General features: G+C 36.0%; 4 protein-coding genes across 7 annotated transcripts; 2 read left to right on the top strand and 2 right to left on the bottom strand.

The window, feature by feature from the left end:
• Positions 1–1,188: 1,188 nt before the first annotated feature.
• Positions 1,189–6,847, top strand: LOC111451827 (60S ribosomal protein L2, mitochondrial-like). Of its 3 annotated transcripts, none has more exons than XM_023092400.1 (3): positions 1,189–1,368; positions 1,524–1,662; positions 6,095–6,847. In XM_023092400.1, exons 1-3 carry the CDS (start codon positions 1,201–1,203, stop codon positions 6,610–6,612), a joined length of 825 nt encoding a protein of 274 aa, XP_022948168.1. In that variant the 5' UTR covers positions 1,189–1,200; the 3' UTR covers positions 6,613–6,847. The 3 variants fall into 3 exon arrangements, with proteins under 3 accessions (XP_022948168.1, XP_022948169.1, XP_022948170.1); XM_023092401.1 differs by having other exon boundaries at positions 1,203–1,446; XM_023092402.1 differs by having other exon boundaries at positions 1,259–1,372.
• Positions 6,848–6,980: 133 nt separating this feature from the next.
• LOC111451471 (U-box domain-containing protein 27-like) lies at positions 6,981–8,374 on the bottom strand. Its single transcript, XM_023091909.1, has one exon. The coding sequence runs from the start codon at positions 8,312–8,314 to the stop codon at positions 7,085–7,087; it is 1,230 nt and encodes a 409-aa protein (XP_022947677.1). The 5' UTR covers positions 8,315–8,374; the 3' UTR covers positions 6,981–7,084.
• Positions 8,375–15,434: 7,060 nt separating this feature from the next.
• LOC111451450 (protein MKS1-like) lies at positions 15,435–16,486 on the bottom strand. The gene has a single exon (XM_023091883.1). It carries the CDS (start codon positions 16,362–16,364, stop codon positions 15,723–15,725), a length of 642 nt encoding a protein of 213 aa, XP_022947651.1. The 5' UTR covers positions 16,365–16,486; the 3' UTR covers positions 15,435–15,722.
• Positions 16,487–18,895: 2,409 nt separating this feature from the next.
• Positions 18,896–22,322, top strand: LOC111450989 (probable Histone-lysine N-methyltransferase ATXR5). 2 transcript variants are annotated; one of them, XM_023091202.1, is made up of 6 exons: positions 18,896–19,594; positions 19,742–19,822; positions 20,913–21,139; positions 21,223–21,323; positions 21,410–21,622; positions 21,801–21,890. In XM_023091202.1, exons 1-6 carry the CDS (start codon positions 19,228–19,230, stop codon positions 21,802–21,804), a joined length of 993 nt encoding a protein of 330 aa, XP_022946970.1. In that variant the 5' UTR covers positions 18,896–19,227; the 3' UTR covers positions 21,805–21,890. The 2 variants fall into 2 exon arrangements, with proteins under 2 accessions (XP_022946970.1, XP_022946968.1); XM_023091200.1 differs by having other exon boundaries at positions 18,898–19,594; positions 21,796–22,322.
• Positions 22,323–23,531: the final 1,209 nt, after the last annotated feature.

Here is a 23,531-nt window from a genome sequence, read left to right as displayed (position 1 = left end):
AGAAAGTGAGATTTGCCAAAGGAAATGAGGTGAATTTCGGATAGAAGGCAACCATATTTGGAACAACTTCAAAAGATGAACTCAAGCATTTAAATTTAAAAAGAACGTTGGCTAAGACCAATAAGTGACCTTACGATCGGCTCGAATAGAAGATTTGCCTTATGTATGACGACACGTGTCCAATGACCCATTTTATGTTAAATGATGATGTAGTGATATATGTATAATGATGTGATGATATTATATAATAATATGATGATGTTATATGATGTCATACGATGATATGAGATGATGATGATAAATGATAAAATGTAATGCATAATGATGAGATGATGACATGATAATATGGTGATCGAAAATATGTAATCAATGCGTGCATGTTACCTAGGGTAATGTGTGATGATGTATAGGGTTGTGTCATAAAAATAATTTAAATATGAAAGCTATAGGGATCTCATGCATATTGTGTGTTTATGTACATTGGATTACTTCCTCATTTATGATGATGAGTACGGACTCGTACACTATGATGATGAGCATGCCTCACATGATATTCAGAGGTTTGCTGACCTCTAAATGTCTGGCTACGGCCAACTAGCCCGATTATGATGGGTCCAGGGGGTGCGAACTGCTTGGGGACTCACACTCGCACATGTGGGCCGTGGGTAAGGAAGTACTTCACATCCAATTTTGTTTGGACTAGAGGCCACATCTATGATGGTTTTAACGATAGGTCCCTAATCATGAGTTGCAAGGTCCAGAAATTTTAAGAGATTTAGACTTTAGGAAGTCTGGGATTTGCCCTCAAACACACATCGTGAAGGAATACTCTTAGGAATCGACTAGAACTTGTGCAAAACGATTAAAAACATGTCGTATGACTAATTTGACGAAGAAATTCACAAACTAAACTTAATAAAATGAAAATTTGACCACATATGCATGTTTAAGAGCAACCACGACTCGATTTCGATCCTGATTAATTGGTTGGAACTCTAGCATAGTATAATCATCCTTGTATGTTTGATATAAACATGTTTTATTATTATTTTTTTTTTTAAGGAAATCAAACAGATATAGTAATTTTTCGAATTTTTTAAAAATTAGATTGAACATATGGGTTTCCTTTTGAGAAAACCAACCACTTTCGGTTCAATTCGGTTTTTTATTAAAAAACCAGCCCAACCCGAGCCCAAGGATATGCACTTCAAAAAATTAACCCCTTGCCTCCGTTTTCGTTGTCCTCTCTCCCCTTTCTGCATCTTTGATTCTTCGCCAGTAGCAGTCCTCGCCGTCGCAGCTTCTCGTTCTCAGCCTCGCCCTTGTCGGCAGCAGCAGCCTCATCGGTCGTTTTGTAGCAGCAGTGCTGTAGGTCTCAGCCTTTCAAGTTCTATGACGGACTTTCTTTCGATTTAGCTTTTCGCTTTCTTATAATCTCAACTCATTGTAAGCTTAGATTCTTTTTCTTTCCACTTCACGGCTATGATTTCAATAACCTTACATTTTAATTTTTTTTTGTCAAGAAATCCAGAAAGGTCATGGCTATGAGATCCGCGGCCTCGGTCGCTCTTCGGGGCCTCAGGAGCTTCTCTTCCAAAAGTTCGAATTCAGTTTCGACTCGGGCTTCCATCAATCAGGACGCCACCTCCGACTTCGTTTCTGGTAAGTCCCTCTCTTACCTCTCCTTTATGTGATCTTCATTTCTACGACTTTCTTTGCATTTACTTCCTTCTATTTTACTTACGTGGTCTTCATTTCTACGATTTTTTTTTGTATTTACTTCGTCCTTTTCTTTGCATTCCATGTACTTTCATCATCTTTTGATTTTGAGTTCATAGGTTTCCTCGTGGTTGGAATGTTTGTCTGCTCACTCTGGCTACTATGAAACATTTTCTGATTTAATTGCTTCATTTTATAATCTGGAACGCAGATACTAAATGTCCACTTTCAGTTTTGTTACTTTCTTCATTTGTTATGTCCTAAGTACTGAATCTGTGGCGTAATCCAAAATGTTGCTATGTTCACATTTTCTATTTCTTTATGCATTTAGTAATTTTCGTAGTCATATCTGTCTTCAAAGGGGTTTCTTGATTGATTGATTGATTGTTCGTTTGGTTTCTCGTCAACGAATAGTTCCATCTTCAAAACACTGGCATATTCTTGAGTTAAACCTCAATGGTTTTGTTTTAATAAGAAACTAAGCTTTCGTTGAGAAATATGGAAGAGACATACAAAAACCAGCCCACCAAAATAAGCTCCAACTCTAATTGCATTAAAGGATCCAAATCTAAAAAGATGAGACCATGCTGGTAGTTACAGAATGCCGGATTAACGGACGCCTGTAACCAAGAATTAAATCTAACCAAAATGGCAATTGAATACTTTCGTTTTGTTGTTTGGATTCAATTGTTTTTTTCCATTAGAAAAAATGGTAAGCTTTTGACTGTTATATATACTAGGAAAGGGCTTCTAGAATGTTACATGTGCTGGGGAAGTCTTAATCCTAGGATGGTAGCTTGGCTTTAAAGAGAAAAAGATAACTGTGATTTCGAGTATTTTTTGTTTAACTTTTGTGTTTCTCTTCAAGAAACAGAACATATTCACTGATAAAATGTAAATTTGTAAAGAAAGTTGTACAACGTCCTCAAAAGAAGCAAATTATTAGCCAACCTACAGCTCCACTTACTAGAAAAACTCAAAACCCATCCCATAGACCTATTGAGTTCAATTCAAACCAAATATACCATGAATTGAACAACTTCAACAACTCACAAAGCATCGCACAAAGCTCAACTAGCATACTCTTTGGGACACTAGAAGGAACAAAATTGCAAGAGCTAATCGACAATCTATCTCCCCTACACCAATGAATAATAACAACCTTCAATTTTCACAGCAACATCTTCTAACCGAAGAGCAGCAAAAATTGAAAAGGCCAAAGCCATTGCAAACGACAGTAGAACTTCATCCTTAAAAGATAAGGATAGGCGTGATTCAAAGCCAAACAGCGTCATTGTCTAGCTGAAACCTACTTCATCAAAACACATCCAAAACCTTTCTGCAATTGCTTTCTTTTTATTTGATAAGAGTTAAGACTTGTAATGAAAATTTGGAACAAAACAACCTAGTGGCTGGGGTAGAGGGAACCCTTGCCCATGGAGCTACAAATTTTTTGATAAGAAACAAGACTTATGATGAAAAATTGGAACAAACAGCCTAGAGGCAGGGGTAGAGGGAACCCTTGCCATAGGAACTAAAAAGAAGGGCCTTCCAATCGTTAATAATAACTTTTCTGCAGTTGCTCATTTTGATTCTTTTTGCACCAGTGTTAATGACTCCTTCTCGAGGTGGTGCTCAAACCTTTGGAATTATTTACATGTTTCTACACTTGATATACAATTGGCAGCCTTTTCTATTTTCATTATTCATCCATTCAATTACCTGTTTTTTACATCTTGGTGTAGGCTTAGAATCTCTTTTATAACTTTTCCTTTTCTATTTTTCTGGCTAACTGGGGAGCTTTTCTGTAATCTCCTTTAGCCTTGGGATCTGGTTCTTTCCCCACTTTTGTATATTTCATTGTTTGATTAAATGTCATATTTAGACAGCATTAACTTGAGAACTAAGATCAGGTATATTTCCTTTAGTAAAAAATGACTAAGATCCTCTTCTTATCATGACAGTCTTGACCTGAAGCCTGAAGACAATCACCAACTTCAAAATCACCAGTCGAAAATCAACCTAGCTTCCCTACCGTGCATCCTCTAAATTTTTGAATTGCAATACCCTCCTTCCTCTTAGAACCTCAAAAAAGCGCACCTTAATGCCAAACCTTCACCATCTTCTCGGAAAAGTGAGCATGGATACATATCCTCACAATTCATCTGATAATACACTCTGAGACCAGAATGCTTAGCCTTTAAAATCTCAACCTTGCTCCTCTTCTTCTTCTTTTATTTTTTATTTTTTAATTTTCATCTAAACCAAACTCTTCCGTGCCAACTAACTGAACCAACTGAATAGATTCAAATAATTCAGAATATGGAAACTTGAGTCTAGGCGTTTATCTCCATTTATCTCTTTCTCTCTCTCCCTCCTCTTTTTTTTTCTTACCATCTTTTCTTCCTCTTCTCTCTTTTCTCTTTTTTTTTCTTCTTCGTCATAACATGATCCTTCAGTCATCTCCTCGGGCCTTAGCCACCTAACCTTCTACGTAAGAAATTTCATGAGTAAAAAACCTATAAAATGGACAGCTTACTTTGTTGAACTCTTCCATTGATCAAAGCTAGGCACTTAAGCGAGACTCTTCACCCTTTCAACATGTAGCTTCTGCAATAACTTTTTCTTTTTTTTCTTTTTTTCTTTTTATGACTCCTTTCCTTATGTTGGTCTATCATCTTTTGTCCAAAACCGTGTATGGTAGAAAATAATTGTAACGATAATAGTAAATGTAGATGAGGATATACATGAAAGGATTTATAGCCAAATCTTTTAATGGTTTTAAAAGTGTTACTAAGCACACATCACCCTCGAGCACGAGAATTGTGCTTCGCTCTTTCTTTGAGGTTCCTGCGTGGTGTTCATTTAACAAAGTTGTCAAAAATTGTCTGAAGCACATATCGTGATGTGGGCTGACTCGATAGAGTGAAAATATAGTAAATTTTTTTTGCTTTTAAGCTCAGGAGATTTAAAAACATAAAACTGATACAAAACTCATAAAATAGAGTTGGAGTATAAAAACATAGAAAGGGAATAAAGGACAAAATATAACTGGGACAAAACTGATACAAAACAGTGGAGGCGCTCGAGCCATGGTTTGGCTCTCTATGACACTTGTTGATATGAACCACGACCAAGGAATTTTCATGCCTCAAGGTCTAATTACAAGGACGAGAGCCAAGAAGCTACAACAAATCTTGTACTCTTATATTCAAGCTATCTCATCAAAGGAAATTCTAGAAGAAGTTGGAGACCTCTTGTGCAAAGTTGAGCTTCAAGAAAGGGATGCATTAAATGCATTTTAAGTTGCATTTAATGAACTTAGCTAAATTTATGGAATTAGTCTAAGGATGACTAATAAGCACATTGCACTATTTAATTATAATTTAAATATTTGTTTGTCATATTTAAGCTAGTTTTTAATATAGGAGTTAAAGTTATATTGTAAACCACATAGGTTACCATATTCCACCATTAATTAGCCATTTTAATATAGAGGTTAGGGGTATTTCTCATTTACTTGCCAATTTAAGTGGGGAGTGACACCAATTTAAGTGGGGAGTTATGTGTCACGTAGATTAACATTGTAAGGTTATATAAAGCCTTCTTTTCTTTAATTTCAAAATGTGATCTCCCTGATAAAAGAAAAGAAGGCTTTATTAGGATAGGCCTTAGGGGTCAAATTTTGCTCCTTTCCAATTTGATGGTCAAAGCCTCGAGTTCGTGGGTCCCCTTCGTTGCAAAAAGACCACTTATTAGGCTGAGTGATCTGGACCTCCTCAACCCTTATTCCTTCTTGAAGATCATTGAGTTTAGAAGGAGATTTTGGATTCTTCCCAAACTGGCTAAAACTTACTCATTTTTTAATTCCTCTATATGCTCATTATCAGCTCCTTTAATTCCTCTATATACTCATTATTATCTCCAACGGCTTCGAGGTCTTCTACAAAAATCCCCCTTAAGCTCCCAGAAACTAAACGAAATAGGTATTAGGATACGTATTTGTATATATGGCCTGATTGATCTTCCAAACTCCCCCCTAATATGGCTTCCAAGAACTCGAATTGGGGAAATGGACTCCAGCCACTTTCAGCCCTCAAGCCCTTCAACAAACTTGTTGGAAATGTTCTTATGAATGTGTAGAGACTAGTTTGAGCTTCAACAAACAATTTGGTGCTCTGTTCTGTTTTCTTTTTGTAGTTACGACTTCGTACACATCTGGCCCAATTTTGCCTCCCTTCCGTGTAACCGTTTGGTCCGCCGGGGATTCCTCATCTCCCTCTCTTTCGTATCTTCTTTCCATCAATACATGGTTTCTAATAGAATTCTTCTTCTACTGTCGTTATGTTAAGATTACTTTTACATCATTTTTCAGATCTAGCTGGGATGGATGGTCGTACATTACGTGAGCGAATGTCGAACTACATGGCTACTATCGACATCAATTCACAAATTGGAAGCTGCATGCCACTTTCTGCAATGCGCATCGGTACAATTATCCACAACCTTGAGATAAATCCAGGTCAAGGTGGTAAGCTCGTCCGATCAGCAGGAACATGTGCAAAGATATTGAAAGAGCCAACGTCAAGATACTGCTTGGTGAGACTCCCTTCCGGTACAGAGAAGTTGATCGACTCAAGGTGCAGGGCTACCATTGGTCAGGTGTCTAACCCAAGCCATGGAACCCGGAAACTGAGAAAAGCAGGACAAAGCCGGTGGTTGGGTCGACGTCCAGTGGTTCGAGGAGTGGCAATGAACCCAGTTGATCATCCTCATGGAGGAGGTGAGGGTAGGAGCAAGAGTAGTGGGAGCTTTGGAAAGGGGTCTCGCACACCCTGGGGAAAGCCAACCAAGTCAGGCTACAAGACTGGACCTCTCAAGCGCAAAAAGTAGAACGAGCAACTCCTCATCTTATGTTTTTTTCTCACCTTTTAATCAATTTTGTTTTGGATTGTGTGAAATTTGAACTGTTCAGCCTTTTGATTGAATTGAATTCGATGTAGAAATTTACCCTTTTCTTTGCTAAATAATGAGAGGGGGACATAGAAATGTTGAATGTATAAACGATTAAGCCTTTGATTAGACGGTCGAACATATATGAACCATTAACGTAATTGTTTGCACATTCTGTAGTGTAACTCATGTAACTATTAAGTCTACTCTTTCAGTAACATAATTATTTGAATTATGTTCAAATTTGGACCCTCCAACCAACGTTACATCGAAATAAAATATTTTTTATAATAAAAAAATCCCTCAAATTTACAAATCCCAAGTATCATATAACAATCCCCTCCAACTTCTCTAATCTTTAATTAATTAATTAATTAAAATTAGCAGTGTTAAAATACATTTTGATTTCAATTCAAAATGGCATAATGTAAGAACTGTTAGTATCATAAAACGAGAGGGTGAAGGACTTGGAATTAACCTTCAAGATCTTCAGCAGATCTTTCCCCATTTGCCTCACCGGCGCCGGGCACTCGCTCTGCAGCACCAGCAGTATCTTCTCCACCCCTTTCGCCTCCGCCACCGCCACCAAAGCCCTCTCCTCACGGAACAAATAGCATATGCACCACAGCGCCGTCACCGCCTGCTCCGTCGCCGCACTCGACACCTTCATCACTTTCCTCACCATTCCACCCACGCATTCGCCTCCGTTTTCGCACATCTCCGACCGCCCTTCCACCACCGCTGCCGCTGCCGCCAACAGCCTCATAACCTTCTCCGTTACTCCCACGGCGACGTTCCTCTGCAACAGCAGCCTCGTTAGGGCTTTTATTACCCCTAACTGAACCAGTCTGATTTTCACGCGTCTCGGCATTGATATTGCGACTAAGCACGATAGCACCGATTCGATTAGCTTCATATCTTTGTCTACTCCGATTAGTGCTATCAGTTCGCATAGAATCCCTTCGTTCTCGGCGATTAGGGTCTTCGATTCGGCATTAATGGCGACGCACTCTAGAATCCTCGCCGTTCCAATTCGCGATTCCGTACTCCCTCGCTGCAGAACGAGAGCCAGAGATCTCAGACAATCACGATTACTTTTCAGCATCGAGTTCATAAACTCCTCTCGATCCTCAATTTCGCATCTCACCAAATCCAAAACCTTAACCGCCAATTCAAAACATTCAATATCACCACAACTACCCTCCCCTCCAAGAACATCGAGAAGCACGGGTACAAGGCCTTGAATCGTGCGGAGAAACTCGACGTTCTGCTCCAATGGTGGAGCAAAACAGAGTAGGTTCGATAGAGAAACAGAAACAGAGCAAGATGGGTGAGAGTGGTTTCGAATCGGAGTTGCATTCGTCCCCAAATGATGATCATGGAGAGGGAATTGGAAGTGGAGAGTGTGGGACCAAATCTGAATAAGGCGCTTGAGATTGCAATTGGGAACGAAATCCTTGGAGAGAAGGAGCTGCATAGTAGCCGGACAGGTATTGTTGCCGGAGTCGAGCCAGCGCTGGATGCTGGAGCGGTCGTAGGTGACGCCGGTGGCCAAACTGACGGGAGATTTCATGAGGTCGAGAGAAATTGGGCAACGGAAGTGAGTGGGAACAGTGATGAAGAGATTGTTTTGCTTGACCATGGTGAATAACAGAGTAAAGTGAAGAAGAAGAAGAAGCAAGGAGATGGATGACAGCAGAGGAACAATGCTTTAAAGGCACACATTAGTCAAAGCTTACCTATCATGTCAGTATCAGTCTCCACAATATATGATATTGTCCATTCTGAGTCTCCTGACTTTGCTTTAGGTTTTCGGGTGGAAATTGGAAAGAGTATTTTTTAATTATAAACTCATGATCATCCCTCAAATTAGCTTAAATTAGTTAACGGAGACTTTCATCATCTAATCATCCAACCACCATAAGCATAAATTCCTTAAATTTTTAATTTCAATTTTATTGTTTTATGACATTATGAGAATCAAGCGTAAGGTTTAAGTTTGAATATATATATATATATATATATATATATATATATATATATATATATATATATATTTGTATATTTTAAATTTGAAATTCTAAAAGTAGGGTAGAACGGAATAAAATAATATGATATTGGGAAAAGTTTGGGTATAGAATGAATCCCGTAAGACCCTGAGGATTCGCTGATCATAGACGTTGGATATGAATTAGAGATCTTTTTCATTCAATGGACGGCTGTGATTGCACGAATGGGAGTACACGTGGAGATCGAGGGTAGGAATGGGATTTAATGCGAGAGAACCTTGGGGCTTACCTCATGGGAATGGGTTGCAGGACCCCACCTTTAAGGATTCGCATCATCTGATTTGAGTCGTCGGATGCATCATCTGACGGTGGAGAATAAATCAGAAAAGTCAGAATTAACTTTATTTTATTTTATTTATTTATTTTCCATTTATAGTGCTACGCAAGTTAGATTCTTTAAATTTAGTAAACCAAAAGGAAAAGTTTTATTCTATAAATTATAAATTATAATTTATTTTTTTTAATTTGGATGACTTATACTGTCCTTCCCTTTTTTATTTTTTAAATTCATAATTTTATATTTTTAGAGTATTTGAGTTAAAAGAAATTTATGTTCGGGTGAAGAATTGTTTAGTCTGGGTTTTTTAATTTGAGTTTTTTTAGTCACAAAATTTTCCTTCGACATTACCACACTCAATATCTATAGCGATTTATAAGATATTATTGTTGATCATCCTTCTTTGATATACATTTTCATTTGAAGCAACTTACTCACGAGTACACGTGGTTACATTCTATACACGACATCGTTTAACTATGCTTCGTGGCATATGACTCAAACATTTAATCTTCCTTAGGAAAGTCTTTTTAACCTTTTTTCATGAAATTATACACCACAATCATAGTACAAATCATGTTAAATCTAAGCATATTCTGAATCATCAATACATCATGTAGCATTCGCATTGACACATCAATACTATAGGTTAGCTCGCGTTTGTACATACCATGCTGGAGATGTAATCCATGGTCGTATAACATATAACATGTCATAGGTCCCACATTAAAATTATGGTTCTATGAGATTGTGCACGTAATACTTCCACACTTATCATGACACAAATTCCTTACAAAACATGTACATAGTCATAGTATTTCATTTACGCTCATCATCATGGTGTCTCACAAGGCATAAACATGGTCAATTAACATAGCAATCATAATCAAACATAAGAAGTTCACTTAGATAGCATAACATAAATAAAAATACATATACACGGCCACAAGGTATGTTATATTCATGCATTAAACAATTGCATCCAATCTAACCGCTAGGTAGTTCAACAATAAGTTCACTTACCGTTTTTCAAGTTCAACTTGGTGTTCTTAAGCATATCTTAGTTGATCATTCCTAGATTCAGCTGAACCAGAATTGAAGTTTACCTATGATATTCCATTTATTCATAAAACAGAGTTGATTCATGGAGCCAACATAACTTAGCAATTCTAGAATTAAACTTAAACGGTAATGACCCCAAATTTTTACTTAATTTAAGGTCGTCATTGTATATATATCATGAATAATGAATGAGGAAATACTTCATTTAAACTTTTATAAAACGTCGCTTTTATCTTAAAACACAGCTATGGACTTACGTGTTTTGAAAACACATTTAAAAACGACACAACAAAAAATTAAATAAAATAAATAAACGTTTAAATTAAAAACATCCTATTCTAGCCTAAATTTAAGAAAATAAATACGACTACCCTATGCATGTGTCATGGTCTCGAGTTGCGATGTCGTCGTCAGTCGTACATGAATGTCTTGCCTTAACTTGAAATAGAAGTAGCACGTGGCTTGAGTATTTAAAGAAATACTCAGTAAGTGACCCCACTATTGGAGATTAAATGCAAGAACATGTAAATGCAACGACGGGACCTATCATAATAATCTATTTTCCTACGGTACTATCCTAACGGGTAACTTGGATGTGTACCATATACTCTACACACAGCTCATACGTGCGAGTATGTACTCACCAGTCAGTTCGCACACCGTTGGACCACTTTCCTTGTCAGACAAGCATACTCTGGAAGCTCGTTAGGCCGGACACCCGTTAGAACTAGTAACCATCATGGCTACATTAGGTTAAACATAATGATCGTTCTCCAACTTGGTCATCGTAGCATTCTGATAGCCATAATGATCGTTTACCTATCTCGTAACGTACGCGTTCGTACTATGTGAAGGGTAAGGGGTATCCCCCAATGCATGAGCACACAATGATGCATGAGGTCTTTAACATTTTTCCATTTTTATTATCATTTAATACAACTCAGCTAGCATTCTGTATATATCATATCGTTTTTCATATAATTTTACATATCATTTATCATATCTTTCATACATACGCCGAAGTTGTATTTCATACTAGTTCGTCATTTTACATGTCAATCACATCATATAATTCAAATTACATAAACATATCATATTTTACTTACCGAAATGATCTCTTCCGACGACGTTCCTTCCTTTTATGAGTGAAATTTTGTAATGTCGAGAAAAGACTGATGAAGAAATTGATAGAAGTATACTCCCCGTGAATTTTTAGGGTTGGAGCCAAAAACAAGCGAAAAAGCAAGCTCGAAGAGATACGCTACATTCTGGTAAGTAGCCACACAAACTTTAAACAAGTAATACTTGTAAGTATCGCTAGGACGTGCTAACATATCATACCTTAGATGGCTAGAATATGTATAATAATGGCTCTAGAAAGGCTATTTGGATGAATATACTATATATGTTATGAATAAGTATTGAAATGTCCATGGGATGAGAATTTAAGCTACATTCCTACTTTAATGCTTTTCGTTATGTATGATAGGAGGATGGGATATTGTGATTTGTGCTCCGGGCTGTTGATGGATTTATCTTCCCTTTGAGAATGCTTGAATGTTTAGATTATGACATTTGTGCTTATGGTGAATGATAGCAATATCTCCCAATAAGTTGCATGAACAATTAGAATATGTTCTCTGTGCTTTAGGTGATCGGTAGAAATATCTCCTTAATAGAGCATGGATGAACCAAGTTAAGTATAGGGCGCTAAAGCTAGAGTAGCTTTCGAGTTGATCTAGATTAGTATGTTGCCAATAGACCGAGCTCCATAGAATTGTGAGCGGCGATTAGAGGTATAGATATGAGGGCACTCAGAGGTTGGATTAGTCCCGAGGTGTTAGTCCCTAATATCCTAGAAACAAGAGACAAGATTAGACTGCCTAGACACACAAAGAACCTGGTAAACGTCCACAAAAATGATAACTTAGAAAGCCTAAAATACTTATGGGTAGTAAGAACAATGTAACCAAAAAACCTCTAAGATAATTTGAGTTACTATTGTGTGTGGGGACGAATGATGGTTAATGTCGCGATTTCGTAAAATGGTGCCGAAGAGGGACTTGGGATCACATGGGTAACTAGCTCTTCTATTGTGTGTAGAAACGAGTCAGGGATGATGCTCGATTCCGTAAACGGATCTTGAAGAGAGATTTTGGACTACACAAATAGTTATTTCAAAGTTAGTATTTCTGTTGTATATAGAAACGGATCAAGGTTGATGCCACGATTCCGTAAACTGGTCTCAAAGAGAGATCTGGGACTACAAAGGCAGATGTTTGAGTAAATACTTCCACGACATGTAGAAATGGGTCATAGATCAACCGCGATTTCGTAAACCGATTCTGAAGAGGGATTTTGGACTATTAATTGATACTTGAAGATTGTTCCTAAAACTTTAGGACATACATTAAAGCTCACATAGCGTAGGACGGGTATCAACTCGGGGCGTTAATTTAATTTGTAATTTTACTCTTAACTTAATTATACTTTATTCCACAAATTAGAAAGTAATTAAAATAAAAGAATTTTATTTCTAAACTAAATTTTGAATTAATTAAAAGTTTAGAAGTGGCAACAAAAATTAAATAATTTAAATAAAAAATTTAAAATAACATAAAAATAATCCCATTGGGATGGTGCCAAACCAAGTGGTAGTCCATAATTTGGCTTTAAAACCTGCATGTGGGTTCTCATATCAAACTTTTTCTTATTTAATTTTTGTTAAATTTATATATATAAATAAATAAATAATATATTGGTAAAGAGAGAATAAAGAATAATTGAAATTATGAGAATAAAGATGGGTGCCAAACTAAGTGGTCGTTCTTGTTCCCCGTATATGTTTTCGACCCAAATTCACTCCCTACAATTTCGTCGAGCTTAATCTCTAATTTGTAACGTCATCGTTTATTGAACATATTTTGAATTGTTTTAAATTTTTTTAATGTACCAACTATTCAAGTAGGATCGAGGAGCGTGACCATTATTTTTTATTCTTTGTTTTTGTTTTCTTTCCCGTTAATAATAAATTGAATTATTTAAAAAAAAAAATTAAAAATCATGAAGCATGAATATAAAACATGGGAGAAAAAAAGAGTTGGTAAAAAAAGTCCATACCTAACATATAATATTATTAATAATAAGAAAAATAAATAAATAAAAAGAAAAAGTGTTAAAAAAGGGAGTCAAAATTGGAGGTTGTCCAAAGTCAAACTTTAACATCTCAACTTTCCATATTCAATACTTAAATTTAAAAATTCATAAGATAAATAAAAATTTAAAATTCCGTAAAATGAGAAAAACACTTTTGATAACTTAAGATAAAACATGTTTTTCTAACTCGTGTTTGTTTGTGAGGATAGTCGTCACTCTCGCAAACAGTATTTAGGGCTAGTATGGTGACATGATCATGTTATTGGAGATGGAGGATAGTACTGGAGTCGTTAGGTACCAAATTCAGATTACAAACCTTGGAGTGTTATAATATTAATGTTACATTAACATTCTATTAGATCAACCGTCACGTACGAAAAAAAACTTAATAAATAATTTTAAGAGGTTAGAAAATAAATAATTATAAAATTAAATATAAATAATATAAATAATATAACTCTGGAATCCTGAAAAAGTAAACTTCCAGAATCAAGTGGGCCCTAAACTAACTGGGCCTAAGGCCCAAACAACATCGAAGCCCATAAACTCACTCCATTGACTTCTCAATGACCTTGGTCTTTGAATTATAAAATTAAATATAAATAAATAAATTTATCGGAAAAATTACAAGTTTACCTCTAATAAATTTTATTAATTTCTATTTCTATTGTCATAAATTCGATATTTTTTAAAGAATTAAATAGGTCAACGATCTCTTAAGCACAAAATATAAAACTAAAACCTTATTAAATGCAAAATCATAAATTTGGCATTTAATTTAAATGTGTATAACAAAGATAATAACTACGATAAACAATAGAAAATCTATGTTTTAATGATTTAATGATGTGTGCAAACTTTTAAATTTCATTTAGTAGTATTACGAGGAACGAAATAAACCATCCATCAATTACTAAATGAAATTTAATGCATATTACTGTCGTATCTTGACATTTATGACATTTTCAGTATTCATCGTCATCAGTGTAGGGACACTTTACTTTTACCTAAAAAATATAAGAATAACACGTGACTTGAATATTTTAAGAAATATTCAGTAAGACACTCTGTTGAGATTAATAATGCAATCACACAAATAACATGATTGAGACATGTCCCTTAAAATTGTAACATTGACCTTAGATTCTTTTCGGACAAGGTTGGATGTGTGATACTTCTCTACACGCAGTCCACGCACACGCACATGGACCCACCAGGCGGGCTCATATACGTATCCCTAGCCTAGCTTAGTTGGACACAATGCGTTAAAAGTGGTCGAATGCCACAAAAAAGGAAAGAGCTGCATGATATTATGGCGAACGTAAATATCGAAGGTACGTGTCCTTATTAACATAACATAACATAACAGGGAAGTATTTCGATGCACATGACATACAAACATGAGGTCTTTGTAATTTACATTCATAGCATAACGTTACATCATTCCCTTTCTCCTTTCATCCATGACATATTACATATATATCATGTATACATGGTAGTCTATCACAAAATTTTTACAAGGCAGAACATAACATGACATACCTAACATTTCATTTCATTCCTAACCTGGCATAATGGATATCACATGCATACATAACATAACATCATATGTCAATACATAAAACACATAAGCATAGCATAAAATAATATGGTGCAAGCAAGGGGCACGAGACATGCACTATCATACATCATTCAATTATCTAACTCCAACAGTGAAGTCACTTACATGGTTGGTCTTGACCAAAGTTAATAATTACTCTATACTTGCTTCAAAAACTATACTTCAACGTTTAATTCCACCTCTGTCAATCCATATCACATACTTTAGGATATATCCATATCTTAGTCTAACTAAACATAATAATTATTCGTGAGTAAACAGGCATCTTACTAATCTCAACATTGAATTAACTTAACACGTTCATTCAATAAATGCTGATTGAACCATTATGATACTATACATAAATTCATAGAAGATTCACAACTAACATAAATTCCATTTAAATAAATTTAAATTTATAAGGGCGTAACGTTAGCGTATTTATTTGGTTAAAATCTAAAACAAAATAAAAATTGCAAAATGAATTTATTTATTAAATAATACATGTGGAAAAGTCAATAATGGTAGACTAAAAAAAAAACCTGATTCATATGGTTGCAAATCACAACCACTCATCCTTCCATCCCAATGTATCGACAAATTCTACATTTTTGTGTTTTTTTTGCTCTTATATTCCTGTATTAAATTTTGTGGGACAAAATGTTTTAAAATTTACATCATAAACAACAACAGTGTGACTTGTCACTTACTTATATATTCATGACGATGATCGAGTAATTATGAACGAATTGCTAAAAATGAAATGAAAATGTTGTACAAAATAGAATTACCTACTTTACAAGAAAAAAAAGAAAAAACCCAATTTTTGTTTTTGATGGGCAATGGCAATGTTGATTGAAATTGGAGAGAGAGAGAGAGAACTTAGCTAAAAGTCAAAGAGATGGTTGAAGATATTTGGTGAAGAAATTGGGGAAACCAGGGGAGCTGGGAACAGAGCCGAAGGGCTTGGCCAATGGGGGCTCAGCTCGTGAATCAACGAATATGTAAAGCTTTGAGGCTCAATCGCCGGCGAGAAGAATCCTGACGAAATCGGAGCTAGACTCGCCGGTGCTGGAGATAAAATTCCGGGGTTTTGCCCTAATTCCACGGGAACCTCCGTCAAATCCATCATGTCGCTAACGTCGATTTCCCTTTCCCTTTCGGATCGGGGGCTGGCTTTTTCGATTGTGGCGAATCTCGCTGCTGGGGAGAGGTCGCCGTCGGTGGAGGAAGCGGCGGAGGAGAGGCCGGTGAGGCGCTGCACGACGGACATGAAGTTGTTCTCGGCGACGTGGAGGACTTTGGGGGAGATGTCGTAGATGATGAGTGGTTGAGGCCATTGGGAGGCGGCTGGAGGGAGAGGAGGGCGGCCAGAAGGGGGAATCGGCTGAGGGTGCGGCGGCGGCTTCTTGATTTTGCGGGATTCTTGGTTGACACGGAGTTGAGGCGGGCGGGGGCCCTGTAGCTGGATCTCCTTCTTTCTTGGGGTGTTGGGGCTGCCGCCGGCGGAGGAGCCGGGCGGGTTCATGACGGATCTGGCAGAGGAGGATCGGAATCTGATCGGAGATTTGGGATCGGGGGAAAGGGGGGAGAATCCGGGATTTGGGTTAATTTTGGGGTGGTTTTTTGTTTGTAATAATTGGAGAGTTGATAAATATGGTTGGAGGAATTAAATATAAATATTATTTATTTATTTATTTATTTTTGTGACAAAAGTATTGTTTGTTTGACTTTCTAATTGTTGACTTCATAACTGGGAAGAAGGGAACTGTGGGAAGGTGGAAACTCCCCACGAAAATTATTTTTTATTTTAAAAACTCTGTTTTTAATATTGTTTTTTTTTCTTTTTTTTCGAATCTTACATTTCTAATTCTCTAAATGTTCCACTAAAAATATTTCTTATTTTAATCTTTTATAATATTTGTCTCAACATTCAATTTGGCATCTAATAATTCATAAAAAATAATATTTAATAGATAAAAAATCTGTTAACGGTATAAATCCAAATAAATAAATAAATTTAAAGGCTACGACATCTCATCTAGTAGATTTGCGATGCCAAAGAAGATGAACAAGTCTTAGACCTCAAGGGAGTTTGTGGCAACCAAGAGAAATGCTCAGAACTTTGAGACCTCCTTAGAAGCTCACATATAGTTGTAGAACCTAAACCCAACTTCCTAGAACTTAGAGAAAAGTTCGTGGTAACTTATTAAGTCAATGATGTGATTAGAGCCTACAAGTAGGTTGCTTACTGAGTATGCTTATACTCATTGGATTCTACTTTTCTTTTTCAAGTGACAAATGGTTGCTAGTCAAGGTGGAGGAGTGTTTGAGAGTTGTGCGATCACAGAGGAGGGTCATCTCGAGGCGTTAGTCCTTAAGTATAGGGGTTGTGGTTCTTTACATTTTGTATCTTGTCCTTGGATCCGGTTTTGTAATAAATTTTGAAACAACATTTGGTTTATAGTTTTTTTAATGCAGTATTGTTTGCGTTAAAATTGCACAAAAGTTTATCATGTTGTTCAGGGTTAGTCCACGTTGTTGAAAATTATGACCTAAAACCTCGGATTTAATTATTTAATTTTTAGTAATAATTTTAATTATTTTATCTACCATTTAATTTTATTTTAAGTAATAACTAAAGTGTTTATATGTGCTAAAGTTTCATAGTTAATTTTTTAAGTTGTAATAAGAATTTGATTATTTTAGTTATAATTTAATATTATTCATGGTAAGAAAATTTTAATTTTATTAAGTTGAACATTAGGTAGTTGACAGACATGAAAATCACGTTCAAGTATTAATCTAGAAGGTTTATAGTGTATAGTTGTTATTTTATTTGCAATTTAATGTTATCCATTAAAAAAAATAAAAAATTAAAGTTATTAATATATTCTTGACCCCATAGGATTGATATATAACATGATCATGTTTAAGTAATAACCTCAAGAGTCTATAGTATATGAATGAGGTTGAGTGTTTTATCCTAGTAACACTATTGATACAACTCACTGTGTAATTATTATAAATTATTTGATCCAAATCGTTCTGTTTACCATTTTGGAGACTTAACCAAATAGGGAGTTGGAAACATAATTTCACCAGATAGAATTTATTTCTTCCCAAAGTGGGTAGATGAGTGGTTGCCTTAAATGCTGATTTCAAAACTTGAACAATGGGTCCCCTCCTCTCACTTGTTCGAGAAGGAATTGGCTTTTATTGGATTATAAAGAAATTGTTTATTATAGAGTCCATGGTACTTAAGATATAAGATGTAATTGTTTAGGTAAAATGAACCTTCGACCCAACTGTAATTACAAAAAACTCGAGGAAAATCAAATTGTTTGATATGATTATATCAATAGATACGAATTGTCTTACCGTGCATAAGAGTTCAGTTAGAATTAAGGAATGAAAATTGTTTAATTAATTTTATTTGTACCATTGTAACTTATAATCGGTAGGTTTATAAGTTCTCTTGCTCGCTCCTACTAAGATTATAAGAATTTGAAAGGTTTAAATTAATATCTAATATTATATATATTAAATATAAATAGATAAAAATATATCTAATGTGAGAGAGGTTTAAAATTTAATATATTTAATATTATTAAACATAAAAGAAAAAAAATTATATTTATTATATTTAATACATTAAATTTTAATATAATTAATATATCTTTACGTTAATTATTCCAAATTTAGAACTGTTCTAGTTATGGAGTATTTATAATTGAGGTATCAAAAAGAAAAGTATAGTGGTTGATATAGAAAGTAACTTTCATTTATTTTAGATCTTATCTTATCAGGTTTACTATCATTTGGATGTGATCATAGTTCATTCATGTACTCGAGTATTATAGCATAATAGCTTACTTTTGTTTTTTATTTTTTATTTTTTATTTTTGGATATTTATGACTAAAGCTCTAATGACTAAAGCCCCATGGTTGAACATTCATGTAGTTTGAATAAACAAACCTTGAATAGGAACCTAATCAATTGTAAGCGTTGTTAGGAGTAAAATTGGGTAGAGGGTCCATTGCTGGGTGACATGGTAGGGAGATGATGGGCGGTGTTGGTGAAGTTTGGAGTTTGTGTTGCGACAATGAATTGAGAATTGATAGGGTATGCGCATGGAGATGGTGCAAATAAGATTGATTCATGATTTCATTATAAATAAAGCATAATTAAGATACCCCCAAAATTGAACCTCCAAAGCAAAGAATATCAGGAAGTTTAAAGCGCCTGGATTCTGGTTTCCTCCTCTGCTTCATTTTGGCATCAAATTCCGTGCGCCACAACGATTTCATTACCTAATCCAATCCCAATCTTCCACCTCACTGCAACGCCGTAGACGAAGCTAACAAATTCCGCCATTTTCGTCGTCCTCATGACTCCGGCTTTGTCCTCCTCCTCCTCCTCCTCCGCCGCCGCCGCCTCCCAGCGGCTTTTCCGCTGCACTGCTTCGCTGCGGCGAACTCACGCGCCTCACCGCTCTCCCTCGATGTCTCCTCCGCCGAGGAAGCTGAAACTAATGGCGGAGATAATGGTCAAGGCTAAGTATGCGGTTCTCGAACGGGAAGATTACGACGACGTCAGGTGTGAGAAATGTCGCTCCGGCGACCGGGACGATGAGCTGCTGTTGTGTGACAAATGCGATAAGGCATTTCATATGAAATGTGTGAGTCCGATCGTTGTTAGGGTCCCGATTGGATCCTGGCTTTGCCCCAAATGCTGTGGCCAAAAAAGAATAAGAAGTAAGAATATTCTCGAACTTGTTGATTCTTGATTCTTGATTTTTTTTTTTTTTTTTTTTTTGCCAACTTCGTAAGGTGTATAATCTCTGGACTGTCTAACGTGTTCGAATTCCATTCTTCATTTTTTTTTTTAAATTTTGGTTGTAGGTTTTTCTCAGAAGAAGATTATCGATTTTTTCCGAATTCAGAAATGTAAAGACGCAGAATCTCCATATCTATCCGCTCAAGGTAAATTCTTGATTACAGTGTTCAAAATTCATATGATCTTATGTTTGTTTTATAATCTTGATCACGATCGTGCTCCTGGTATTCAATAATATGGGATAGTTATGATATACTTTCTATATATCTGCTCAAATTGTTATTCCTTTCGTGGACATTTCCCTTTACAGTCATTTGAATTGTTTAAGAGCTAGAATATGGTTCTTGAAGTGACATCCCAGATGAATTCCAGAGAAGAAGATCATCTCATATTCTTCCTTATACTTAATTGAATATGTCGAGGTGTAAGTCATGGAAATTCTTTAAACAACAAGGAGTTCATCTGATTCTTGTGGTTACTTTAAATTTAGTTGCTTAGTAAGGAGACATACTGAATGTTTATGCTTTATAACACCTGCTGTAAGACCATTAGACGTTAAAACATAAATCTCCTAAGAAGTACTCTGCTGAAACTTTTCTATACCATAGGTGTTCCTAAACTGTTCATTTCATGTTGGTCGGTTTTCTTTTAATATTCCATTTGTTGTACCTTTAAATGCCACAACAACAATGTTCTGATACCACTTGTTGTAGCGTTGGAAGCCACAACCAAAAAGTGTTTAATTTGCAATTGTGGGGAGTGATTGTCATTTTGTATCTGCTTAGAGGCAATTTGAAGAAACTTTGTTGAGAGACTTTGTAGTGTGAGAGTGTGAGAGATACACTTGTAAACACTTTGGTTATGGTGATTAGCTACCATCCATGGATGTGGAGAATTTCTTCTCTCCGAACCACGTAAATTTGTGTGAGAGAGACACTTATACACACTTTGTAGTGTGAGAATGTGAGAGATACACTTGTAAACACTTTGGTTATAGTGATTGGCTACCACCTGTGGATGTAAGAGAATTTCTTCTCTCCGGACCACGTAAATCTGTGTGTCTCTTTGTTTCATATATATTTGTGGGTGTGCAAGTGCGGTCGATCTTGCTTCCGCTTTTGCTACAACAATTGGTATCAGAGCATTTCGTGGCATTTAAGGGTACAGGACCTTTTATTTAGACTTAGTCATGGATTCATTGTTCTAATATTATACAAATGGTATCCTGAACTGAAGCTATAAAGCATAGGAGACGACTACGGTCATTGGTGTGGCAGAAGAAAAGTAGAAGATTACTATCATTTCTTCCAAGTGAAGATCCTGATCGCAGATTGAAACAGATGGGTTCACTTGCTACAGCTTTAACAACATTGCAAATGGAGTTCAGTGATGATCTGACGTATTTGCCGGGCATGGCTTCAAGATCTGCTAACCAGGCAGAGCTTGAAGATGGTGGAATGCAGGTTTCAATACTCATCTGTTGTTAATGACTGAGTTAAGAGCGGAATGGTCATAAATTATGACATCTATCTGCCTTCTGTTGTAGGTTCTTTCCAAAGAGGATATTGAGACCTTTGAACTCTGCAGAACCATGAGCAGAAGAGGCGAATGTGCTCCCCTTTTGGTAGTTTTTGATTCCTGTGAAGGGTAACTTTATTTTGAGCTTCTTAATCATATTCCCATATGATTCTAACCTCTCTACTGAGTAGGTCCATGCTCAATCTATGATGTAGTTTTACTGTACAAGCCGATGGTCAAATTAAGGATATGACTTTTATTGCTGAATATACTGGTGATGTCGATTATCTTACGAACCGCGAACACGATGATTGTGATAGTATGATGACCCTTCTTTTAGCCAAACATCCATCTAGAAGTCTTGTCATCTGCCCTGACACACATGGAAACATTGCTCGCTTCATCAATGGAATAAATAATCATACTCCGTAAGTTGAACAAGGCTACCACATTGTCTTATATACGTTTATAAACTCGTGTTCATTCATATCAGCCTTCATGTCTGTGGAGATAGAGACTGAGTTATGCACATATTGATATCTTCTTTTAGTTCATGTAATATTTGAGAGAATGAAATTGTTGATATTCCATTTTTGTGCAGAGAAGGTAAGAAGAAACAGAACTGTAAATGTGTGAGATACAATGTTAAGGGCGAATGCCGTGTGATTTTGGTTGCTATTCGGGATATTGCTAAAGGGGAGAGGCTTTATTATGACTACAATGGATATGAGTATGAATACCCCACTCATCATTTTCTCTGAGAATTTCTTAGGATACGTCTAACAACTTTGGGATCTGATTTGTCTGTCCCATACAGTTTTTTCACCATTTTTTCTTCTTCTTCTTCTTCTGCTGAATCTTGTTGCAAAGTCAACAGTTTTTGCTGATTCTACCAAAGTAATTTGTATTGCATTCCCTCGGCCGAGGTCGAGGCTCGGACCAACCAGGCCAGGGAGGAGGAGGGGGGAGGAATGCCAGATTTCTCCCTAGTTTTGGTAGTGAAGGATGGAATTCTGTCAGGTATATTACTGTAATACAATTGTGAGATAAAAGTGCTTTCATTTCTTGTGAAAAGTGATTGCTTGTTACTCCATTGCTACTTTTCTCCCATTTAAGTTTCTTTTATCCCTTGCGTGATGTTTCACATTGGTTTTAGACTTTTAGCTCGAAATCTTCGTTTATTAGGATCTGATACATGAAACCAACAAGTTGGTTGGAAGAATATATAAGTGAAGATTGAACACCATGAAGTTTGGAATAGTTGTCTTGGAAGGAGACTTCTACGTCACTAAAGAGAGTTCTTCATTCGAAAATGAGGGGCGAAAGAAACAACAAAGGGAGTTCCCTTTGTTTGAAGAAACCTTCATTCAAAATGGGGGACCAAAGGCATGCGCCTAAGAAAAAACATCTTTTGGCCTTGTTAGTTATGAAGCTTCTAAAAGTTTCATTTTCACCCCTTATCCCTTGATTAATTCTCTTTTGGGATTTTATTTTAGCTGTGTTTCAACATTATCATGAATGAGCAAGCCCAATTGAAAGAAGTTCAGGCCTTAATCTAATGGGCTTCATAAATTTTTTAAGGCCCACCTTCCAAGTAAGGCTTATAAGCCCAATTCATGGACTTGGTTCATTAGGTTGAATCTTGGTGGATTGAGCACTTTGATGAAGTTGAATTACCACAAACATTAAGGTCACATATAGATGTAAAATAAGATCAAGTTATCGTGTACCACTTCAATTCATGCACTTCCCATGTAAAAGGAATGAATTCATAAAACATGGCAATGAACAAACTTGCTTTTTGGTTCCTAGTTTTGGTAAAATTTGTTGTTTAACGATATTACGCACCAATCAGTGGGACAATCCAGTTACCTAGAGTTGTATGAGTTAAGTATTCTTTTCTCGAGTATATTGGGCCTAAAAATGCAATTGCATTATAAAGTTGCAACTGAACCTACTGAACCAGTCCAAATTTACCTAACATGAAACCTATTAGTTTGAAAGTACATAAACCACCCAATTAACACCAATGAGTTTGAAAGCACTGTGGAGAGCAACAAAAGTACATAAACCACCTAATTAACACCAATGAGTAAAATTTACGGTAAATTTGGGTTGGTTCCATTTAATCGATCTAGTGTTAGAAGAACTCATGAACCAGCCAGATCACAAAATTTTCATTTATTGTATCTAATCCAACTCATCTTAAATAAGTTTATATAACCTCATCCAAACCATACCGATCGAATTTTTCGAGTCATCCAAGTTTTTGAACAACCATAAACCAAACCCGTGCTCGAGAAAAACACTTCTAGATATATGTATATATTTCATTGA

This window comes from Cucurbita moschata, unplaced genomic scaffold (genome assembly GCF_002738365.1).
Source record: "Cucurbita moschata cultivar Rifu unplaced genomic scaffold, Cmos_1.0 Cmo_Scf00013, whole genome shotgun sequence".
Lineage (NCBI taxonomy): Eukaryota > Viridiplantae > Streptophyta > Magnoliopsida > Cucurbitales > Cucurbitaceae > Cucurbita > Cucurbita moschata.
This window is presented reverse-complemented; position numbering and strand designations above follow the sequence as displayed.

What these genes read in the sequence shown, in the direction of transcription:
- LOC111450989 (XM_023091200.1), top strand. Translation starts at nt 19,228, where the DNA reads ATGACTCCGGCTTTGTCCTCCTCCTCCTCCTCCTCCGCCGCCGCCGCC. An exon ending in TCCATATCTATCCGCTCAAG is followed by an intron (nt 19,823 to 20,912) that starts GTAAATTCTTGA and finishes CCTGAACTGAAG; the next exon opens with CTATAAAGCATAGGAGACGA. An exon ending in TTGAAGATGGTGGAATGCAG is followed by an intron (nt 21,140 to 21,222) that starts GTTTCAATACTC and finishes CTTCTGTTGTAG; the next exon opens with GTTCTTTCCAAAGAGGATAT.
- LOC111451471 (XM_023091909.1), bottom strand. Translation starts at nt 8,314, where the DNA reads ATGGTCAAGCAAAACAATCTCTTCATCACTGTTCCCACTCACTTCCGT.
- LOC111451827 (XM_023092400.1), top strand. Translation starts at nt 1,201, where the DNA reads ATGCACTTCAAAAAATTAACCCCTTGCCTCCGTTTTCGTTGTCCTCTC. An exon ending in CGTTTTGTAGCAGCAGTGCT is followed by an intron (nt 1,369 to 1,523) that starts GTAGGTCTCAGC and finishes TTTTTTGTCAAG; the next exon opens with AAATCCAGAAAGGTCATGGC. An exon ending in CACCTCCGACTTCGTTTCTG is followed by an intron (nt 1,663 to 6,094) that starts GTAAGTCCCTCT and finishes ATCATTTTTCAG; the next exon opens with ATCTAGCTGGGATGGATGGT.
- LOC111451450 (XM_023091883.1), bottom strand. Translation starts at nt 16,364, where the DNA reads ATGAACCCGCCCGGCTCCTCCGCCGGCGGCAGCCCCAACACCCCAAGA.